Genomic DNA, 22962 nt, shown 5'->3' on the forward strand with positions numbered 1-22962 from the left:
GACAAAGGGGTGTGAAAGCACGTCCTGGAGGGGCAGACCCCTTCCCAGAAAAAGAGATCTGAAAGGGATGTTCCCCAGGTATAAATGTTTAGGTCTCACTAAGCTCTGGGTCTTTCTTCAGCAACGGCTACTCGTGTGTAGATTGACCTTTTCTTTGCAAAGATAATAAAACCTTGTCGGCCGGCAGAAGTCTCTATTTCAATCTTCACCAGCAGCAGAGAATTTCAACAACAGGGGCTCAAAAATCCCAAGTTGCAGCTCTAATCATATCATAATAATGTGACAGGAAGGGGAGAGGGAGGGAGGGAAGTGCAGGTGTCGTGACGATACAGGAAGAACAGGATCGCTTGCATTTAATCGCATAAGGCTGCAGTGTCATCTTACTGGCATTTACTTGAAAGTCTCCGACTTAAAAGATGGCTGACGTCTGCTGACCACGTTAAAATGGCCTCTTCACTCAAACAAAATGATTGCCTTCCTTACGTCCTTATGGGTTGGGGGTGGGGTGAAGGAGGTGATGGGGGTCATGGGGGTTATGGTGCGAAAGACGAGGTAAAAATGGCACCAGCTCTTAGGAGAGCAGATGACCAGAGTACTGAAAGGATGGGGAGTGTAAAGAGAGCTGCTGTGTGGGCAGTCATAAAGGTCAGAGACTGGGGGGGGGGGGGTTGTGCCGTCTGACAGCACGACACACGGCCAAAAAGAGTGATGCAGGGAAGTGGGCAGATAAGGACAAACACAGGGGCAAATTAATGGTGTGTGAGAAGCTGCTCGAAACAGCTGATTTTCCAACACCAAAACCTACTGCACAGCTAATCAACTGAACAAATGCAGCTAATGGATCTGTGATCACAATAATTACACTAAGTATGTGCTATTTTGAGTTCTAAGTCCTTAATAACAGGCCCCCCCAATACTCACGGCAATACGGTGTTGTGAGGTTCATCATACGGAGCCACATACTGTAATTACTGTTGGCTGCATATGGCACAGCATGACTTTCATGACATGTAAATGTTGTCAAAGGGATTTTTATGTGGATCCTCACTCAGCTTTGGTTAAAGAGGCACAGTTAAAGGGTTTTTAGAATACAGAGAACATGAAGCCAGACTCCCTTCGTGGCTGCCAGCTCCCCTCTACTAAAACAAGTCTATAATTGTTTCCCCCCCACAATTTACATATACATCCAACTGTTAAATTGCAGCTTGTGTAAATGTGTGGTGTCAGTGCAAATCAACAGATAAAGCTGGTAGATGCACATATTTAATTCCTGCATAGATTTATGGAAGCTGAGATGTAAAATGAAGGGTACAATAAAATACGATGGAATCTTAAAAATTATACTTTTGTGTTTAAAAAATATTTACAATAGCTCATTTGTTTGGAGGATTTTTTTTATTGCAGTTTGATAGGTAAACTTGACACAAGGGATACAATAAAAGAAAATTATATGCAAATAAAAGTTTTTGTCATATGTTTGTGTGTTGTGTTGATGCCAGATAAGTGGATAAATAATAGCTTATTTAAACCTCTTTCACAAATTTAAGACAGTGAGTGTGTTTAAATATAGCATATTCGCTCTGGGGATTTATTTAATGTATAATTGTGTCTTATATATTGTGTTTAGTGCAGTGTGATGGGTTTGCGTTTGTGTTTTAAAGTTGGAAGTAACATTGTATAAAGTATATGGAAAGCAAATGATGCTGCTGACGTCACGTTTCCCATGTCCCCCAAAATTTCGCCGATTAAAAATGCACGAACAAGGGTCCACTTACTAGTCTTGTGAAGCGGGCACGTCATTTCGTGGTCTTCTTCGCCAAACGACAAACTAAATTGTAATTTGGTGGGGAAATAAAGTTGTGTTTTGTCGTTTAAATTAACATTAGCCAGGTGACAACATAAACAGAAGAGGAAGTGGTTTCCGGCGCAGGAAAGAGCATCTTTGCATCAGGTGAAGTCTCGTTGTTAAAACACTGTCGCCATCTTGTGGACTAATTATGTAATTTCAGCACATTCTCGCCGCTTGCTTCTTTCTAGGTTTGGACCAAGCGGGCACCCGTGAGGACGAGCACGCGTCGCCTTAGCAACGGACGGAGCTGCTTTGATCGATGTAGCGCGACTGGGATTATTCTACTCTAAATTGAATTGTCTGCTATAAACATTGAATCTTTTCATGTTCCTTTACTGATTTAAGCGACTATGGCCACAGGTAACCCCACTGTGTTTCTTCTGACGGTGAACGGCCAAATCGAGGGAGCGAATGTGAGTGTTTTCCCCCTCGTTGTTAGCCTAGCCTTGTAGCTAATTCCCGTTAGCATCAACTGACTCGAAGTCTCGTAGCAAGTTTGTTTACCTGTATCTGTGTGTCATTGCACACCTTTACGATGCTGACCTCTTTGTGTTTGGTGTTGTGTTTCAGTTTCCAGAGTATGACAACCTTTATTGCAAATACTGCTTCGTCTACGGGCACGACTGGGCGCCCACTTCGGTGAGTAGCTAGTGATTAGCTAACGGAATAGTTTCAAAATGATTTGTTCCATATGTGACATATTGTGTATTATTTAGGGGGAGTGCGTGCAAAACACATCCAAACTCATTTGTTTGTATTACAGAAGAAAGCCATAATACTAATTAGCAGGAAATCATTCAGTCATTGACTTGATTTAGCTTTACTTTGGTTGTATTTACATGTAGTGTTTGTTTTTTAATATAAAGCGTATATTTTGTGTATTGTGTGCTGGCATACTGGGGAAAGAGGGGCAGATATTCTCATATTTTTCTTCTTTCTGGTCCTTTTCATTCTTTTGGGGAATTAATTTAGTTAGAAAGGCTTGTTTATATATGTATCAATGTAATTTTGATTTGAAAACAATAAATAATTTGCACCTTTTCAGCCATGTGTTGGAATGTAAATAATGCTAATAATGGTATAATAGTAACCCAATAATAGTATATATTCAACTTTGAACTACACTGTAGTTCAAAGTTCACCTTGAATATACTGCTTAATGCTCCATTTCATATCTTTTACTTATTATTAAACTTATTATAAACCTAAGATTTATCAAAAATAAGTCAAATTCCAATTGCAATATCTCTCATGTGCAATTACTTACTAATTTAATCAACCCTAGAAAATAATTGAATACTATCCTGATAATATTAAACCATTCGACATTAATGAAACGTGAAACAGAATAAAGCACTGCTAATCATATCTGAATGTTTTTGTGTCTGTCTGTCTGTCAGGGGCTGGAGGAAGGCATCACTCAAATCACATGTAAAGGCAAGTCTTCACATAAATTGATATGGAACTTTCCGCTGGAAACAACATTTAAAAGCACAAACCCATTTGGATGTAAGTATTGCTCACACGTGTTCAAAGTACAAATATGGGTCACAAAAAGTTGAGTTTTCACTTTTTAATTCAACAGGGCCTCAGCTTGTGGTGAGTGTTTATGGTCCGGATGCGTTTGGCAACGATGTTGTGCGAGGATACGGAGCGACACACATCCCATTCGCACCTGGACAGTAAGTTTTCTATCTTTTCTCCTGAAATAATGTTTACCCGAGGCATCGAGTGTAATAGCAGTGGTGCACTTGTTAGGAGAGTGATGTAGCATGTCAGGTTGATTTGATTGTGCTGCGTTCCCAGACATAAACGAACCATCCCCATGTTTGTTCCCGAGCCAACATGGAGACTTCAAAAATTCACAAGGTGAGATGTGTTTTTACTTCCCCACATTTGTATGCGCTGCTTCCCAGCTGTTGTTATTCAGCACACAGAAAGACATTCACTAAGGTACTCGCTGTTCCTTAGCTCTTCCAACAACATGGACGTCTATTGGGGATTACACTTTGTGCAGCAACATTGATTTCATAGTTGGTTTTCCCACTTGAGATGGACACTTAAGATGCTGTATGCCAGAGTGGGGAGTCCATAGCACAATAAACAATATAAGAAGTCTTAAATCAATTTCTCTATTTGGGTAGAGTTTAATCAGTCTCTTCCTCTCGTTTAGCTGGTTGTTGGGACGGCGACCAGAGTACACAGACCCGAAAGTAGTGGCTCAAGGCGAAGGACGAGAAGGTTTGTTGCGGTACATTTTGTCTGATATCTCTGGTTTTGTTTACACTAGGAACACGTAACAAGTTGTGCGTGTGTGTGTGTTTCTGTGTCGTAGTGACGCGGGTTCATTCCCAAGGCTTTGTCACCGTCTCTTTTCACATCTTGACGAAAGACATGAAGAAGCTGGGTTACGACACGGGGCCGTCGAGTCCTGCGAACACGCACTCGTCCGACTGGTCGACAGAAGAGCAACCGTCCAACACGTAATAATGTTGGAGACTTTTAAACAACTGGTGGCTGGACGATATAATATGGAGATTAACAACATTGAAATGTCACAGTCACCTGGTAAAATGTACACACTAATTAATGTTTTATTGTAAATTGTATGAAAATATTTTTTATTAGATACTTAAATGTGGGCATTTTTTAAAATTTGTATTTGTTTTAATGTATTTTTTACTGTATTTTTCAAATAAATGTGAACTTTGCAATTTAAACCTGTTATGCCCCTACATTTCTCCACCTCGCCACATGTGGAAAAAGTGAGCTTTCAAACATTAAAAAAAAACAAAAAAACAACATATGCTGGAATTACAGAGCTGAAGTGATACACATTTTATTTTGAACCAATGCAGCTACAGTTGTCCTCATCCAACAGGGTGTGGGGGCCTGCTGCGTTCGTTTGTTTGTTTGTTTAGATGCCGTTAAAATATCACGGTGACTTTTCCTACAAAACCCATTACACAGAATAATAAGGTATACGGGAGAACAGTATGTTACAATAGTACAAATGATAAATTATATTATACAGTTATAATGCCAACGGGTTGAGCACGTATCCAATAATAAAAAAAAAAAAAGCAGCCTGCTCCCAAGTACTATGAGAAGAGTAAATAGACAGACATGGAAAAAGAATAAAGGATGCCGTTTATGCATACACACACAGACAGACAGTCCATAGAGTCAGTTAGTCCTCTTGATAAAAGCATAGTGAATACATAGTAACACAGTGAGGAGCTCCCTACACATGGGCCACATTTCCACTGCACCGTATTTGCACTGAAACTGCTGCCAGGGATCAAGAAAAAGTGTTGTAACGTCTGACAGTTTGGGAGTGCCTCATTTTTTTTTTTTTTTCTCTCCATTGCAACAACAACTTTTTCCCAGAATCACTGGAGTGAAGTTAAACATCAGGCCGCAGTGAAATTAAGGCCAGTGACATAGTGACATGTCTTAACTCGAGTATATCACGGTAGCGTTTTTTTCATAAACAATGACTTGATTAGCAAAATCTACCTTTGCTAAAAAAAAAAAAAAAAAAACACATCAAGCGTTAGGTCTTTTTTTTGTCGTATTTCCAGCTCCAATTTTTGCATATATTTAGTTAAGATTAAAAATATTTGCTGGTCTGCAAGTTAACTGTCACATCCATTCATCCCCCCCGGAGCATAAAAATCATCACGGCCGTCATCATCCGAGTTCATACACACAGTCGGAGCTGCCCCTCCTTTTGCCTGAGAGAAATAAAGGTCTGCCTTGAATGGAAATATCAAGGCTCCTGTGATGTTGCTCATCATATCACAGACAGCAGACCAGGAGGGGGCGCCAACCCACACAAAGTGGAACAAAAAGCACCCCTTTCACAATAAACATTGGCAGTGATATTAACAGAACTCAAGAGGGGAAGAGTACAGTGATCTTAAAAAAAAAAAATTTAAAAAAAGAAGGAAGGAGGGTCTAAAACACCAGCTGCAGTTTATCATCATTACGTTGTATTTCATCAACCCACGTTCCCCAACGAACAGAGACAGATGTTTCATTTGCCGTCAATAACACTTTTCGAATAGAGACGCTCCTGAACATAATGTAAAAAATCAAAAAAAAAAATATATATATATATATCATGAGCTCCCTAACAGAACAAAAAATGTCAGTGAAGTGTGACCCTACTGTTCAAACTACTCGAAGAACGACGTCCTCAGACGCCACAGTCGCTATGACTTTGGTAACAGTTGTGCTTCTAAGAGAAGAGAAATTACACAGCCTACCCATAGGGTGAAAAACAACAAAAAAAAAAACTAACATGACAGAACGCACAGACAAGAAGAATGAAGACGATACGCAGCTTCACAACTCAAGAAAGGTTCGGCTATGGATTTACATCGAACGAGTAAATAACGACGACAAAATAAAATCCTTGTATACAAGACATGTCTCGCTGTTCTTTGTGTGTGTGAGTGTGTGTGTGTGTGCTGGAGGATTCTCCGCACAGATCATGTCCACCGCTTAATGTCTTTGTCGATAGATTAACCAAAAGTAAATCCACTCAGACATCGACTGTCTTCATAACGCCAACCATTTCTCCGCATCACAAGCATACACTTATTAAACACACACACACACTCAAAGCGGCAGATGTTAACATCACCCTTTGTATTGATTTACACTCCAGATTCTCCCTTCACCAAATCTAAGTTAGTTTCCACTTTACTGAGTGACAAATTAAAAAAAGAACAGCTCATTAAAGTACACTTGGAAGCTTATCCCTAACTGCACACACACTCACACTATCCACATCGTCCCTTTGATCCTGGAAACAAACTAAAACCGGGGAAAATAAACTGCCTAACTGCCCCCCCCTTCCCCACTCACTGCATGTTCAAATAGTAAAATACTGATGCCATCACAATCCATGTCCTTATCTCACAACAAACCCTTGGGTGGTGATGAACAGATCACCGTGTGGCTGTTAACGCTGCACATAATCACACACAGGTACAAACAAATTGCATTTACACGACGGTTCAACCCCTCCCACCCCCCAGAGGAGGAAAAAAAGGGGGGGGTCATCTCTTTTCACAAGTGTTCATTATTAATCCTGTGACTCCTGAAGGTCCAAGTTTATGCGGAAATTGGGGGAAAAGGTCCAAGGTGAGAGGACATGACCGGAGTTGTGACAGTCGAGTGGTACCAAGAGCCGAGGCAGTGTGTGTCGTCTCAGCCGGGGGGGATTATTTTTTTATTTTTTTTAGCCTCCCTCCCTAAGCTAAGGTGTAATGGTGAGTCCAACAGACGCAGAAAGAAAAAGATAAGCAAAAAATTGTGCAAAATCCCTGCTTAGTAACACACACGCACACATGCAGCATATAAACACATCTGACCATCTCTCATCCTTACTCCAGTGCAAGTAAAACCCACTGGTATTTACACAGTGTAAAAGTACTGAGATGTGCACGCACACACACACACACATACACATACACATACACACCGACAGCTGACAGGGCTTATAAAAGATTAGCTTTAGTGAAGCGATAGGATTCTGACATTAGTACAGTCATACTCTCCCGTCACAGAGGAGGAAGAAAAGAGCAGTCCTACGGGAAGAAGTGAGGGACCGGAGGCGAGTGAATGAGAGACGGGAAAGGGGTGAAAGACGGGGTCTTGTCGTGCCTTTGTGGAAGAAGATGAAAAAAAAAAACTTGTAAACACCACATTTACTCTGTAAGTCTGTAGACAGATGCAAACTCGTTGTGGTCACAAACGTCGTCGTCAGATCAGCATGGAACACACAGGACTAGGCAGCTTTCGAGCAACAGAGATAAAGACAGAGAGGAGAAAAGAAGTGTGGTACTTTAGGAGGAGGCCGGGGCTGGCGCTACGACCTGGGTAAGGAGTTGGTTATAAAAAGGATATACGAGAATAGACATCTCCTTGTTCATTTTGAAGCTTCTTATGGAGCCAAAGGGGAAGAGACGTGGAGAGGGAGAGGGGTGGGGGGTAACTCATAGTCAAGTTGTCCCCCTGTCTCCCCCTCACAAAAGAAAGGGGTTGGTGGTTCCTGCGGGCTGCGTCCCAGCCTGGGAGGGCATGCTCATCAAGGGCTGGGGAATGGACATGGAGGCCGGAACCCCCGCACTCATCCCCACGCCACCTACAGCGCTGACGCCCATTCCAGGCATCACGCGGCCCATGGGAGCCATTCCTGGCATGGGAACCATGGAGACTGGCTGAGCAGGCAGGGAAGAGAGGGCCATGGGCTCGGCCATGGCGGCGAAGCCCGAGGGCATGGGGCTGACCCGCATCTGGTTGAGGGTGGGAGGAGCTGGCTGGGTGACTTGGAAGGGGTTGGCGTGGGCTGCTGCAGAAGGAGCAGAGGCGCCTGAAGAACAACGGGGAGACGAGAGGATATGTTACTGAACTCACATCACACCAATATTACACTGCTGCATTTATAAACAATGAACTATAATGTGCTATTGTCATTTCGGAGAGGAATTTAATATAACTTATCTCTCTTTCCTTGGAGATTAAAGCTAATACTGACAGGGCAGGTTCACTGATTCAAACGATAAGTGCGCATGGATACCTCTGTGCGTGATGGAACCTCTGGAGTCAGTGAGGAGTTAAGTTGAAAGATTTTGTTGAAGACAGCTCTGACACGAGGAGAACTGAGACAACGCCTGACATCTCAACAGCGAGGCATCGTCGCAGATTCCGGGTAGAGCAGCGTGCCAGGTCTGATATATATTGTAAGCCTTGAGATAGTTTATCAGCTCCAGATGCCTGGTGCCTTCGGTATCTAGTGAGGGAACCTTGAAAGGCGCCTAGTTTGTGTCTTATCCTAAGTTATGGCTGTTGATATTGTACGCCAGGTTTGGTTATAAGAATGTGTGAGTAATTAAACTTTAAAGTTGGCTGAAGATTCAAATTTTCTCTCTCAACTCCAAGCCCACCAACTCTGTTATGTGTGTACATTTAAAGAAAAACTGGATTTCTTACATTTTCACATGCAAAAATTTGAACAGGACAAAAAATACAGATGACACACTTTATGTTTACTTAATTCGGGATGTCCCTGAATTGAAGTATGACATGAAATAAATGCCAATTTCATAAATGATTGGGGTGACTGTCAAACTCTAATCACTTAGATAGACTCAAATCTGACTCAAATTTCTCTTCCGCTCACCTGCTGAAGCCAAGAACGGGTTGACGACTGGCGGGGGCTGGGCTGGTTTGGTCACCAGAGAATCCAGATTCACCAGAGCTGCATTGGGACCCAGGAAGGATTCTGGAATCTTTCTGGTTGGGTGTGTCATCATAGAACTAGAAAAAGACGCGGGCATGGGATCGAAGATGTCCAGGCTGCCACTGCTAGCCAGACTGGCTTGGGAGGGGAGAGAGGATGTTATGCCGCCGTCACCTTGGGAAGAAAAAAAAAAGCTAAAGGTTGTCGTTGTATTTCACAGATGAAAAAACCTCCATATTGGAGGACACTGGAGGCAGACAGGCTGGCTGTTAGTTGTTGTTGTTGTTTTTTCTCTTTTTGAGGAGGAGACACATTCATCAAATGACACACACACACACTGACATGGAACTATTAAAGATGGAAACCGTCTTCTCTGAACAGGAAGTGAAATGTAGCAGAGGCTCACGATAAAAATCAGCAGCCAATTTAAATGGCTCACATTTCAGCGACTCGTTTGGCAGAAGAAGCTTACGTCCTCTGCTCCGTCACACGTGGTGACGAGGAAGCTCAGAGGAAAACATGACTGTGTGTGCGCCTGTGCTTGTGTACCCTCTCACCTGGTCCTCAAATGCATCAGAGGTACTAGAGTAAGTCTGACACAAATGTCAACCACCCACACCCAGACACTACCAAACCACATTAAAAAGAAACAATCAGACCTGCACCAAAGTAATAACTGGAAGCCTCTTTCAAACCACACCAAAGAGAGATGTAAATGAGTTTTACGAAACAAAGTGTGCATTTGAAAGGGTTTCCATAACTCCGATGGCCAGGATCTTATGAACACATAAAAGTTAGATTACACCACGGTGATATGGGACCAGACCAGAGCAAGTGGCTATTTTTTTCCTACTAATCAATACTATGCAACATTTGAGTAGTGAAGAGTCAGGAAATATTTACAACACGTCTCCAGTGATTCTAACACCGTCGTTGCTCAGGTCTGGTGACATTTACATATAAAGACAAGACGTGGGTGTGTGTGTGTGTGTGTCTGTGCCCTTGCAGACGGGCGTAATTTCAGACACAGAGGAAAGAAACCACATGTAGACTGTGTCATTAGAAAGACGAAGACAAGGGTGAGTACCAGTGGGGACAGAGGAGGAGGAGCGCAGACTGTCAAACTCTGAGAAGTCCTCTTTAGACGTACCATTGGATGCATTGAACAGGTCAAAGTTACCTGAAAAGGGGGACAGACAGCACAAACACAGAGGACAGATGGAAACAAGACGACACAAGTATGAATGAATGTGGCTGTTTTCGGTAAATAAAACAGAGACAAAGCAAAACAAAAATATGAACATGTATGTAAACAGTTGTTATTGAATGAGCAAAGCTGTTGAGGCTTTGAAACACTAAAATCTAGATGAAGACACACAGTGGGGATGTCCTGATCAGCTTATTTGAGCCTAAGTTTTGAGTGTCGGTACTAAGTCCTAACATGATACCTGTATTTTCCGAGATAACAGAGTTGCATTGTTCACAAATTCCTGAGTAAATAAATAAAGAGAAAGAAAGAATAGACTTCTGCTGTGAGGTACTGTTGGTAGAGAAGGGGAAAGAGAGGGTGAGACTGTTGCTAAACCATCACTGTGTGTGTGTGTTCAACATGTAGAGCTGTGACCAAAATGCTGACAATACAGCTTCTCTACGTGTTTGTTCAAGTGGTAGTTTGATACCGTAGCATTTACATTTATATTCTGTACAAGCCCTGATGAGTTACAGGGACATTTACCAGTTCTGATCCCCATTACAGCAACTATGTGAGTGGAAAAAAGATCGAGGAGAAGTGATCTGGACAACTGCCAATGTCTAATAAGTTAATAAACTTGAGATTAGGATCAGGACATCCCTAACAAATAGAGAAAAAATATATATACATGCTTAACAATTCTTTTATTGATTTAAATGAATCATTCTCAGACAAATTAAACGTCAGAAACGTTAACCTCTTTGGTGGAGGTACAGTTGTGGTGGTGAGTTTTGTTATTGCCCTAAAAACCTGATGCGTGTGGGTGGAAAAATCTTTATCAGCTTCCCTGATGTTCACCTGTGTTGGATGTCTTGGAGCGGGCAGCTGCAGGGCCCCAGGGGTCAGAGGCAGGAGTGGAGTTTGCTGCCCATGGATCACTGCTCTTCATGGGTGGAACAGAAGGAGGAGGACCCCATGGGTCCACTGGGGCTGCTGGTTTCTGGGCTGAACCTGCAGAGAGAGTAAGGAAAACAGAACGGGAGTTGGATCGAGTACATAAACATACAAGGGAAAGTTTGAAAGAGGAGTGGAAGGAGGGACGGAGGATAGGGGAAGAGAAGCAGGAACAAGACGTGAAAGAGACACAATATTTTCCTCTGTCGCCCCTGTGCAGCAATGCTGCTGAGCCAGTGGAGCAGCATTCCTATTGAACAAAGAGTCACAGTGCTGAGAGCTGCAGGTGGAGAGCAGAGTATAACACACACACACAGACGACACACACACACACAGATACCAAAAAGTGACAGTATACACAAATACTTCTCAACAGTGTCTGGCAGTGTGTGGATATCAAATGACAGGATCATCTTTAGGGATAGTGTGTGTGTATACCATAAGAATGCCAGGGGTCTGCTGATGCAGCAGCAGCACCGGCTCCAGCCCCTTCGCCCCAGGGATCAGCACTGGCTCCAGGCTCTGGGACATTCATCAGATCCATCAATGACGACTTTGGCTACAAGGAGATGGGGAAAGTGCATGGGGGAAAAAAAACATAACAAAAAAAACAGGCAACATGAAAAGATGAGAAGAGAGGACAAAATCAAAGGAAAAACAGGAGATATATATATATATATATATATATATATATATATATATATATATATATACATACACACACACACATTAAGGGAGTAGATAAGTATAAAAAATCCACAAATAAACACATCTGTTTGTCAGCCATTTTCCTCTGCATACACTGACGGTGGTCATGTAATTAAAACATCGCCTCACTTCCGTGTGCCAGTCACTTGGCTATTCAGGCAGAATAATGATGAGCAAACCAGGCAGTTTGCTGCCGGTTAGTAGCTTCATTAGTGCTACTGAAGAACACAGGGTCAGGCAGCCCGAGGAGCTTGGCAGATACGACTATTTAAGGGCCATGGCGATCATAATAGAGTGATTGACTCACTCTCGTCTCAATGGATTTGTGTGTCTTCACCTCTCTCTTCTTCTTGGGAAGTTTTTCTGAGCCTGGCTCTTCTTTCTTGCTCTCCTCCAATGCCATCTGTAATCTCAGGTCATCCCCTCTGCGTATGCGATCCTCCTAAACAACCAGAGTGCTGTTAGCATCGACAAAACATGGACGACTTCTCCCATGTTTTACTTAAACAGTTCACACATTAGTGTTGCTATTTTTAACATATATATATATATTTCAAGGACAACACATTTGGGTTTAGTTGCTTCCTAGCAAAGTGAAACCAAGATAATTATCCGTGCAAAAGCATTCAACTCAGGGAGGACTAATAATGGAGCAATGGAAATAAATGCAGATTAATTACCATCGCAAGCAAGTGGAATCATTTAATCATGATTCATCATGATTCTCTAATTACAGCTGGTTTCTGTGCTTTGTAATAGTAATAGAAAGTAACGTAAGTAAGAAATGTTCTTGAATCTTTTCTTATCTGCTTGATAGTCCTGTAAATGAACTACATACATTACAATAAACTGGATTGCAGAGATGCAACACAACAGTGATCCATTCTGAGCCATGTTGGCGTACATTTGTTGTCGAGTCCACATGCGTACCTGTTCTGCAGCCTCTCTGCTCATGGCTAGAGCCAGTTGCAGCTGTAGCTCCTCTTCTCCACTCGTCTGAGGTCTGGCCTGTTCCAACTCCGAGCCTGCATTGGGGGACGTGGCTAACAGACACATAATATATGTCAATATAACTGCCACATGGATCTCCTTATGTACTGTACATCAAAATGATTCACAAAGGCTGGCTCTTTATTGGCTTTTCTTTCTGCTTTAATTATCCAAGGCCAACCACAGATAAAACAGCCCAGATTAAGACAGGTTCAATTGCACATCTTCACAAAGTTCTGACGTGTGAAGAAAGTAATATTGATAACATTTAAGTCATGATACAGTAAGTGTGGAAATCTACGCTTCAGTTAGGCTGGAATGACAGGATCATTCAGTTTCGTGGGTTAGATGAGATCATGAGGCAGCACAAAAAATACACAGACACAATCACACAAAGTTTTGCACAGCTTTTCTTCTGAAGACATCAAGTTGACCTTAACCTATTGTCTTAACCTAATCTGGCCTCATTCATTTTGACAGCCTAAACAAAGCATTATCTAACATAACCAGTTAATGCCTAACCCTAACCTAACAGAAATTCAAACTAAACTTCACTGGTTCCCCAGAAATGAGGTTCTGACTCATCACGACCAGGTTTTGGTCTTGGATTGTGTCGAGGTCGGTGTTTATGCCAGAAAAGGTCCCAAACGGGTATCAAAAACAAGTACACACACACACACACACACACACTTAGCAAAGGAAACAAAACACTAACACATAAAGTGTGATGAAGACAAACACTGGTGGGTTAGTTTCCCTTTGAGAGATATTCATTTCAAGACTTTTTTTTTTTACAGTCGATGTCATATGAGAGTAACAAGAACTCATCGCACCAAATATTTCCATCGTGAGGTGCAAAAATGAGAATGTCATGAAAAACCCTGACATTTTGTATGTATGAATTGTTGAAATCAGCTCAAAAATGTAGGAGATGGCAAAAAATAAATAAAACATCAGCAGAGGATTAGGTAATAATAGTCAAGAATAGAAGACAACATGCAACTCAGGGCACGTTCACACCTATAGTTCGATTGCTTTAGTCCGCACGAACCAAACAAACCAAAATAGACCGCAAAGACCATCAGCACCGGAAGCAGAGTAACCCCCGATTTCCACCGGGCACGTCACCACTGGGGAACGTAAGCGCCGCGGTCACCGGAGCTGATCACTGGCTCGCTGGATAAGGCTGGCCGGATACGTCTGGCTCGCAAGGCAGTACTCACGGCAGCGCTGTGATGCTGTAAAGTGCACGGTGGGGATCGACATTGGGCAGAGGATGGCGCAAAACCGAGGCGCTGACTTTCCGCGCCGCTGACGTGCCTGGTGGAAATTCGGGGTAATCCCGTATCTCATCTCATACCCATAATGCATTAAACTATACCGTTCCATCCCATTTGATTTGGTTGCTTTCACACCAGAAAAGTAGGGCAGATAAAGCGGTCAGAGACCACCCCCTTCAGGCAGGTCTCAGACCAGTTGATTTGGTGTGCACCAATGTACAGAGATTACATTCACACCTACGCAAACGAACCAAACAAAGGGACCAAGCACGTTTGGTGCGCACCAGATGCCGTAGGTGTGGAAGCACCTTCAGAATCCTCAACTGTACTTCCTTCACCGACCTTTTATGCACTTCCTTAACAGCAGTTAAGGAAGTTCATAACAGGTGGAAAACCAGCCATGGTATCAACACAAAAACAGTAATCTTTCATCCTCAGATCTGGGTTATTGTCTCCTCTTCTCCCTCTTCGGGTCACATCTCTCATGCTCTGTTTCTAAGCTGTACATTCATGTCTCCAGTGACCAGGAGGTGTGTTTGGTTAGCTGGTGGGACTTCAACCATGACCCCCAACATCAGCTTCATGTCTGCCTTAAAAGGAGAAAACTGAACCAAAGCCTTCACAGACTGAATACAAGTCAGCAGAAAATACAGAAATCATATGGTTGTGTGAATCCTTGAAGCATCAGTACACAGCTTATATATTTTGTGACTTTCTATCACAGGGAGTGTTTTCTTCGGCCAAAGAAAACACTAAACCAAAACAGGAATTTACATAGAAGTTTTTCCATCAATACACCTAAAGATGAAACTGGCACACAATAACAAACACTGCTACACTTAACAGTATTGAGTCAGCAAGACAAATAAACAGGACTCTCAGCCAAGTACAACATGCCTGTTTTCTTGCCTACCACAGTGGGAAATTACCATATATGGAGGAATGCATTTCAAAGTCACTGAATCATTCTTTTACCATTTCCCTTTACTGTTAAATCCAGTGGTCTAAACGTCGTCATTTCTCAAGTTAAGACAAAGAACCTCATGCAAAGTCTAAAAAAAGTGATCCGAGTTGTGGAGAAAGTGATTTGAGAAGATTGCTTGTGTCATTATGGCACGAACCTCCGCGCCCTACAATCAAGCACAGAGGCATTCATGGTCGACACCCCGACTGCTACGCTGCATACAAGGAAACAAGTTGGAGGATAAATAGAAGGCAAACAAGTAGCATATTACTGGAATAACATGTGGAATGACACTTTTGAACCAAGTGGTCATTGGAAATGTTCTGTCACGATATAAGTTAAAGATAAAATGATATGGGATTTTTATTTAATGCTGCTTCCGAAAGTCAAATCAACCACTTTTTTTTTTTTTTTTTTTCAAACATTGTAAAATATCTTTTTTATTTACACATTTTGAGTGTTGTTTTCACAAAGCTCTCACATTTAACAGATTGTATGAAAGTGTTAAGCGATGTCTGATAGATTTGGTAAGTCTCTCAGTGTCTCAGTGATAGATCCAGCGCACATTTGAATTTTTCTCCAACTGACTTTGGTAAAAACTAGATAAAAAATATAATTCAGTAATATGTGATTGTCTCTGAGGTTTCACGGAGCTGGGTGCCTGAAACAACTCATGGATTCCTCATTTGGAGCCGAGATGATTTTGTTATTACTATTTTATTTCAACTTATAATTGAAGATGGTTCCGTTCCTTTTGCTTCTTCCTCCTCAATGAAGACGTCTTTGTTAGACAGGGATCTTTCCAATTTCATATGTGAAGACACAGGTCCTAGCCCGTTGTGTCACTCAACAGGAGAACTTTATTAGTATCTCTTGTTCAGTTTCTGTTGTTCGTTCTTTGGGTTGAGCTCTTTATTCTTTGGGGCTTAAGTCAACTCGACATGAATAAAATCCACAGTTAATCAGTTTTTTCTTCCTCAGCCTCTGGTTCTTCAGGTTTGGGGTCTTGTTCTTCAGGTTTGGGGCTCGGTTCGTCAGGTTTGGGGCTCTGGTCGTCAGGTTTGGGGCTCTGGTCGTCGGGCTTGGGGCTCTGGTCGTCGGGCTTGGGGCTCGGTTCCACAGGCTTGGAGCTTGGTTCGTCTGGTTTGGGGCTCAGTTCGTCAGGTTTGAGGCTCTGGTCGTCAGGTTTGAGGTTCTGGTCGTCAGGTTTGAGGTTCTGGTCGTCAGGTTGGAGGCTCTGGTCGTCAGGTTGGAGGCCCTGGTCGTCAGGTTGGAGGCTCTGGTCGTCAGGTTGGAGGCTCTGGTCGTCAGGTTTAGGGCTCTGGACGCTGTTATCGTCGGGTTTGGGGCTGCGTTCCTCATGTGGTTTGTCTGTTTTGTCTGCATTTGAGTCATTATCTTCTTGGCTGTCGAGTGTGACATCAAGGTCAGTGGGTTCAGGTTCAGTAGTTTCAGCTGCCTCAATCTTTCTTTTAGCTGCCTCCAAGGCATTTCTCTTTGACTGATATACAACATTACAGTTGTGCGTGTAGAGCCAGTGAGCCAGGTAGATGATAGGGTAAGGAGGACGCTGCTCAGCCACTTCAGCCAGTCCTTCTGCCAGACATTTTCCAAGAAGTTTTTTTATGTACTCAGAGTCCATGCTTATATTCTGTGTGAATAATTAAAAACAAAGTTAACATTGCAAACTATAAACAAGGGCTGGGCGATAAATCGATTTTTTTTCAATTCCTTCAAATTTGTTGTTTAGGACAATTTGTTTTTCATGAAAATGGAATTTCCTCTTTAACTGCCAACGCTCTCCTTGGGCTCCTGTGGTTCACAGTGTGCCGACCCCTCAGCCCGATTCTCCTTAGCTGCGTGCACCATGCTAGCAAGGGAAGCATGGCAGCAAGCAGGGAGGAGCTTTTGCCCAAGAACGTCATCGATAATTTGTAACTGGTTTGGTTCAGTGGTGTCAGACCACAACCAACTGTTTGAAAACTGATGCAACCAAAGGGAGTAGCACCAAGGGTTTTTTTCCCCAAACACCTCGAACAGTGGTATGCAGCCAAGTGGTAGAAATGTCACCCTCTGTGAGAGATAAAAGGACCCTAGCCCCTAAACCACTCCCGATGCTGTCACATTGCATATTGCTAATGATATGGTGCCCATTTATGAGGTTGAAAAGCCTGCGTTTATCAACATGCTAAAAACTTTTGCCGAAGTTGCCGAACTGCACTGAACTGAGGATAACTAATGAGCTCACGGAGGTGTGGTTTTACTCAACCACAATAGATTTGTCGTCTTGTTTATGAACTTGTAACGAAGCTTACATTTTGTTGCGCTTTTGTTTATGAGAAGAAAAAAAAATTGGTTTTGATGTGAGATTTTATTTTTAAGCCATATTGCCCAGCCCTACTGTAAACATGCATTACAGGAAAGCCTAGCTGTTTTTTTTGTTAATGAGTTTTATGTTTAGGATATAGTATATGACAACTTACTTACCAATTTAGTAACCAAGAGAAGAGTAATTAAGTGTTTAATTGTTAAATTTGTATAAAAACATACAGCAGTTCCTATCTATAATGTTGCATCACGACCTTCTTCTTCTTCTTCTAATAATAAAAATGTACAGCAGACTGTACACTGAGGCATAATGCTGCCCTCCACACTTCAAAGTTCTTCTTCAAAAAGCACTAACCACTTTCATTTAACTTCCAGAATGAGCACTTCAAAGGATTCATAGAATTGACATTCCAGAGCACATGGATGTAAAACTGCCATTAAAAACCATTGCCAATCAACATGCAAATTACAAAAAAAAGTTTGTTTTTACTGCATTTGACAGCTGTAATGTTGCATTGTGTTGTTATTGTTTTGGTCAAATGTGATGAAAATGAAAAATGGTGTAAGCACTCAGCAAGCACTCACATATGTAACCATGGGTTGGTTAACCACAGGGAAATTAGATAACTTAGGTTCTCTCTCACACATGCACAATTATTATTTTATCAATAATAGATAAGATAAGATAGTCTTTTATTAGACCCACAATAGTAGAACTGTGTATTAAATAAAATTCGAATTAAATCCGCAATAGTAGAACTGTGTATTAAATAAAATTCGATTTAAATCATACTAAAAAACAATAATGCTCTACTAGTATCACTAGTCAGGAGAGAGGAAAGAAGTGTGTAAAAGTACATTTCTGTAATAATAATAATTTTGTAAACAAGACAGTGCTCCAGAAATCCTTACTAATTTTAGAAGAAAGTGAGGCCTCTGTACTACAATAATGTCACTTTGATGTCTACATGAAAGAGAACCATTAGACTGGATGATAAACTATTAAAACCAATAGTCACACTTGCAAAGCCATTCATTTACACCCTGTCTGGACAACAATACTCGGAAAGTTCAACTGGAATCCCAAAAATCCCCCATGGCAACGCCCACACCGACTGACCAGCCTCACTCCCATTGGCCTGTTTCAACTTGAGTTTTCTCAACTGATGACTCAGCTGCTGGAGCTTCCGTCTTTGAGCCACACACTCAAACACAGGATACATAGAGAATGAAGGCTGCAATGAAGTGAGAGACGAACACATGCTGTGTGCAACATGCAAGATCCACACAGGCTGAAACCACATGTGACACACGTACAGAGATTTGGCGTACAAAGTTCTTGGGGTCAGAAGGTAGAAGCACGGGTTCATGTTTTCATTTGATTTGACTTGATTAACAGCAACCCTTCTCCGTTCTCTGGCACTCTCTACATCACCCTATTCCCTGAGAAACTCCTTCCAGCTGTTAAAGACTGTCCAAGCTTTTATAAAGGTTTCAAATCATTTGTTTCTCTTGGTGGTGTCCACTGTCTTGTCTGTCAGTATCCCCAAGAGCTACAGATTAGCACAACTAAGATTATACGAATGACAGTGGAGAAAAATGTTTGCTTCGTTGAAAGATATTCACACCTTAAATTGATACATTATGATAATATAACAAATGTATGATGTACACATGAATTAGACCATTTTTTGGTAACTTTGGGTTTAAACGGGGGCGCCGACATACATTTTAAAATGAAAACAATTTGCAATTTAAATCCCAAACATATGGGGTGACAGCAACTTTTTTGCAGTGAAACACTGAGATTTTTTTCCTTCCTGTAGAAGATGGACTTTAGGGTTGAACTGTGCTTCCTCTTCTCTGTCAGTATGTGTGTGTGTGTGTGTGTGTGAGAGAGAGAAAGAGATCTGAGGAATGCAGCCCTACTGTGGACTTCAAGCCAGAGACGTGACCGGGGGAGGGGGCAGGTTTTGGGATGTAGACCAAAGTTAGACCAAGTAGGATACAATAATACAGTTTTCCATGTACTGCCAAAGAGCCTTGTGGACATCTGTAAGTTAAGACTCAAAGAGGTAGCAAAGGCTAATACTCACAGCCATGGTAGGAGGCAGGTGATCCCTCTGACCTGCCATACTCTTCGCTGTATGAAGTGGAGAGGTTGGGCTGAGATGAGCCTCGGCCAAAACCCATTTGATTGCTCCCTGTGGAAACCTGGGCCATGCGTTCTTTGGTCTTCAAAGCCTGAGACCTAGCATTTACAAAACACAGGTATTATATCAGTCATTTTAACTGTAATAAATGTTGCCTTTTACCGCCAATAGGACACGGTTAGTAAGTGATACAGAAGAGTGAGTAGGTTTTCAAGCCTTAATTTAAATAATAAAATTGAAACTTGAATAATGCAATCTAAAAATGAGGCCTCTGCCTTGGGCTTGTCTGGTTCTGTAATGACCTACATTTTTAAACATATCAGACAATTAGATATCATGTATTTATAAAGACTAGAGGATATACACAAATTATGCCAGAGACCTTTTAATCACTTTCTTTTCTTATCCTGTTTATCCAGCAATAATCCACATTGAATTGGGTACGAATGAAGTTGAGAGTTGACTTAAACTTGTTTTTCTGGGAGTCAACCCTGTAGTCATTTTTTCCAAGTCGTTCTTTATTTAGAAGCAGCAGGTGTGAAAACACAATAAGCAGTGTCATAAGTACCCCAACTGTCAGAGGGTGGAAGGATGACATCATTATACGCTTAAGGAAAACCCCCACAGCGAAAGCCCCGTCTCTGAAGTTCAATTCGCGACCCTCGTACGGAATATAAAGCGGTAGAAGATGAATGAATGAATGTAGTGAGATTGTGTCTACAGCTGTAAAGTGTAAACGACACCAAGTAAAAATTTAAAACCTGTCAACAAAGAAGAGTCATATTATAGACCATATATAAAACAATAATAATAATAACAGCTTAGATTATTCTACACTTAATATCATAGAGTAATTTTCAAGGATGAATTAAAGGTCACAGTCTATTATTGTCAAATACCACAACTGTAGAATGAAGTATAACATGGTAAGTTTAGAGTTGGACATCAGCATATTATTCATATTGAACTTAAGGACAACATAATGGTGCACCATTAATTCTCAATCACAAAAACACTCCATCTATAATTAAAAAGAAGCAGACCTGATTCAGGAAAAGGTGTTACCTTTCTCCTTTAAGGCGGTCTTCATCTTTAAGTAGGACCACAAGCTGCTTACTCTTCTCCCTGACATTGATGCCCTGGTCTTTGCCATCTCTGTCTATGAACTGGAAGTCCTTCAGGGTCTGGATGGCAAAGATGTTCTCTTTGCATTGCAGAGCCACTCGCTCTGATCCCGTCTTGATCAGGTAGTCGAGCAGAGTGAGTGCCTTGTAGACGTGACGCCAGTTTTTCCCGTGGTCGTTGAGCCGCTTCCAGATCATGCTCATGATTTCGCTGAAGGCCACGACGTTGTAGGTCAGGTCGGCTATTTCAGACATGAGAGAAGAGGACGGGCCCCAGGGGTCGTTTGAAGTGGCCTCTCTCACTTTCTTCTCTGCATCAGAGTAATTGTTCACCATGTTCTTCATCTGCCGGCGGATGGTGGAGCTTGGCATGGTGGCGGTGGAGGTGGAACAGACAAGTGAAAACGACACTCTCACACAGGAGAGAAAATGAAAACCTCCAAAAAACGAGATGTGTGCAAACTTCAGGGGTGGCTTGCACTATGTGTCCCGTGTGTCTTTGTCCTTTGTCACACACAAAATATTCTTGTGTGCAGGTGTGGATATGGTGTGTTTTTTTATGAGGCTTCTCCAGGCCAGTGTAGTGTTCCCGAATCCTCCAGATATTCTGTTAAAACCATCTCCACACCCACAGCGCTGGCTGCACAGATGACCGTGCCATCACCTAGGACAGACAGACATATTAGACAATTTAGATGGTTAGTATGCAATAGAGAAAAAAAATAAAGTAAAAATTAGGTAGAAGATAGGGGAAAGGGAATTAATTACAATAGGCCTAACGAGTACGCACCAATTTCCAGAGCTAAACGACAAGACGTTGCCAATCACTTGTTTTTATAGGAGCAGATGTTGTGCCTTCCTTTCTGAAACCAGTCAATACAAAGCGTTTCATGCTTTCACACTTCTAAGCATTTTCCAATGCCTCCTTTAAATTACACAAGGCCGACGTGATGAGACCAAGAATTGTTTCCACTTTTGCAATCTCACTTGAGTTTACAGTAACTTGACTCAATTGAAAATTACATGTTAAGAAGACTGATGAAGACAAATTACGTCAGTGAGGGCAGTCACGTTTGCGTGGTCATGCTATTCTTGTTGTGAAAAGCCTGAGGTGGCACAGTGGGTGGGCATGAAAAAACAACTTTGGTAGCATAAAACGCGGAGCAAAAATAAAAATTATTTGGTACAATTCAAAGGATACTTGCAGTGGAAAAAACAAACAAAATAATAACAAAAATTGGGGATTAAGACCTACTATATTATTGTGATAATTTCAGCAACAACATTTAATGTGAGGAAACGTGTCTACAATAATCTGCCTTTGTATAAACAAATGGTGTGTCTTTGCCTTTATAATCTGAGTGACCAGTTTATCAGGTAAACCGACACCATGGAGCACTGTAACTGCACAGTGAGATGTGCCAGTTTTAGCAGAGCCAAATTCAGATTTAGAGATTAAATGTTTGACAAATTCAGTCATTATTTCTGACAAATAGGCATCAAAACTCAAATTACTTTTACTTGCACCGTGCCAAATCACAACATACCTCACGGCACTTCACATATTACAATTGAGATATCATAATAACATCAGACTCATACACTGCTGTGAGAAACACCGGCGCAATGATTGAGTAAAAATTTGTTTTTCCATCCTTTGGTGGGTGGCAGAGGAGACAAACCATTTCCAGTATTGATTATGACTAGACTACTGATTTGACCAATTTTGTCTCCTCTGTCCTGTTTGTACAAGATCATCATCAGCCCAGCTACTTATCACTTCCTGGCTGACACACCGAAGTGTATGGAAAGTGTGTGGAGCCCTACGCTTTCAAGTTCCATGTGCAAAGATATACTGGCAAGTAAAATTACATTAATAAACGCACGTTTATCGTAAAACGCCTCCGTTTACCAAATCGTGTATTTATACGATATGAGCCTCTTGGAAGTAAATAGCCTTGCCACTTCAATTTGAATGAGCCAACACTGTTGTCATGCACCATATTAACGGAGATTCCGATATTATTACATCGATTCTCATTTCATAAGGGCAGTGTTCTCAGTAAAAAAAAAGCAATATTTTCTGAGATATTCTTCAATCTTGCATCAAGAGAGACCTATGAACACTGTTCCTATTGAGTTATCTGATCCTTGCTCCAGGCATG

General features: G+C 41.7%; 2 protein-coding genes across 2 annotated transcripts; one reads left to right on the forward strand and one right to left on the reverse strand.

Moving 5' to 3' along the window:
- Nucleotides 1-2199: 2199 nt before the first annotated feature.
- Nucleotides 2200-4336, forward strand: b9d1 (B9 protein domain 1; the record flags this gene model as incomplete). The annotated part of the gene is made up of 7 exons (XM_083896569.1): nucleotides 2200-2262; nucleotides 2420-2488; nucleotides 3250-3358; nucleotides 3435-3531; nucleotides 3656-3718; nucleotides 4023-4090; nucleotides 4185-4336. 7 exons carry the CDS (start codon nucleotides 2200-2202, stop codon nucleotides 4334-4336), a joined length of 621 nt encoding a protein of 206 aa, XP_083752695.1.
- A 2356-nt stretch (nucleotides 4337-6692) lies between these two features.
- epn2 (epsin 2) lies at nucleotides 6693-21169 on the reverse strand (the record flags this gene model as incomplete). Its single annotated transcript, XM_083896355.1, has 9 exons — nucleotides 6693-8234; nucleotides 9045-9278; nucleotides 10192-10284; nucleotides 11155-11307; nucleotides 11689-11809; nucleotides 12296-12400; nucleotides 12889-13001; nucleotides 19617-19771; nucleotides 20739-21169. The coding sequence occupies 9 exons, from the start codon at nucleotides 21167-21169 to the stop codon at nucleotides 7888-7890; spliced, it is 1752 nt and encodes a 583-aa protein (XP_083752481.1). The 3' UTR covers nucleotides 6693-7887.
- Nucleotides 21170-22962: the final 1793 nt, after the last annotated feature.

Source organism: Microchirus variegatus (assembly GCF_963457635.1).
Source record: "Microchirus variegatus genome assembly, chromosome: 10".
NCBI lineage: Eukaryota > Metazoa > Chordata > Actinopteri > Pleuronectiformes > Soleidae > Microchirus > Microchirus variegatus.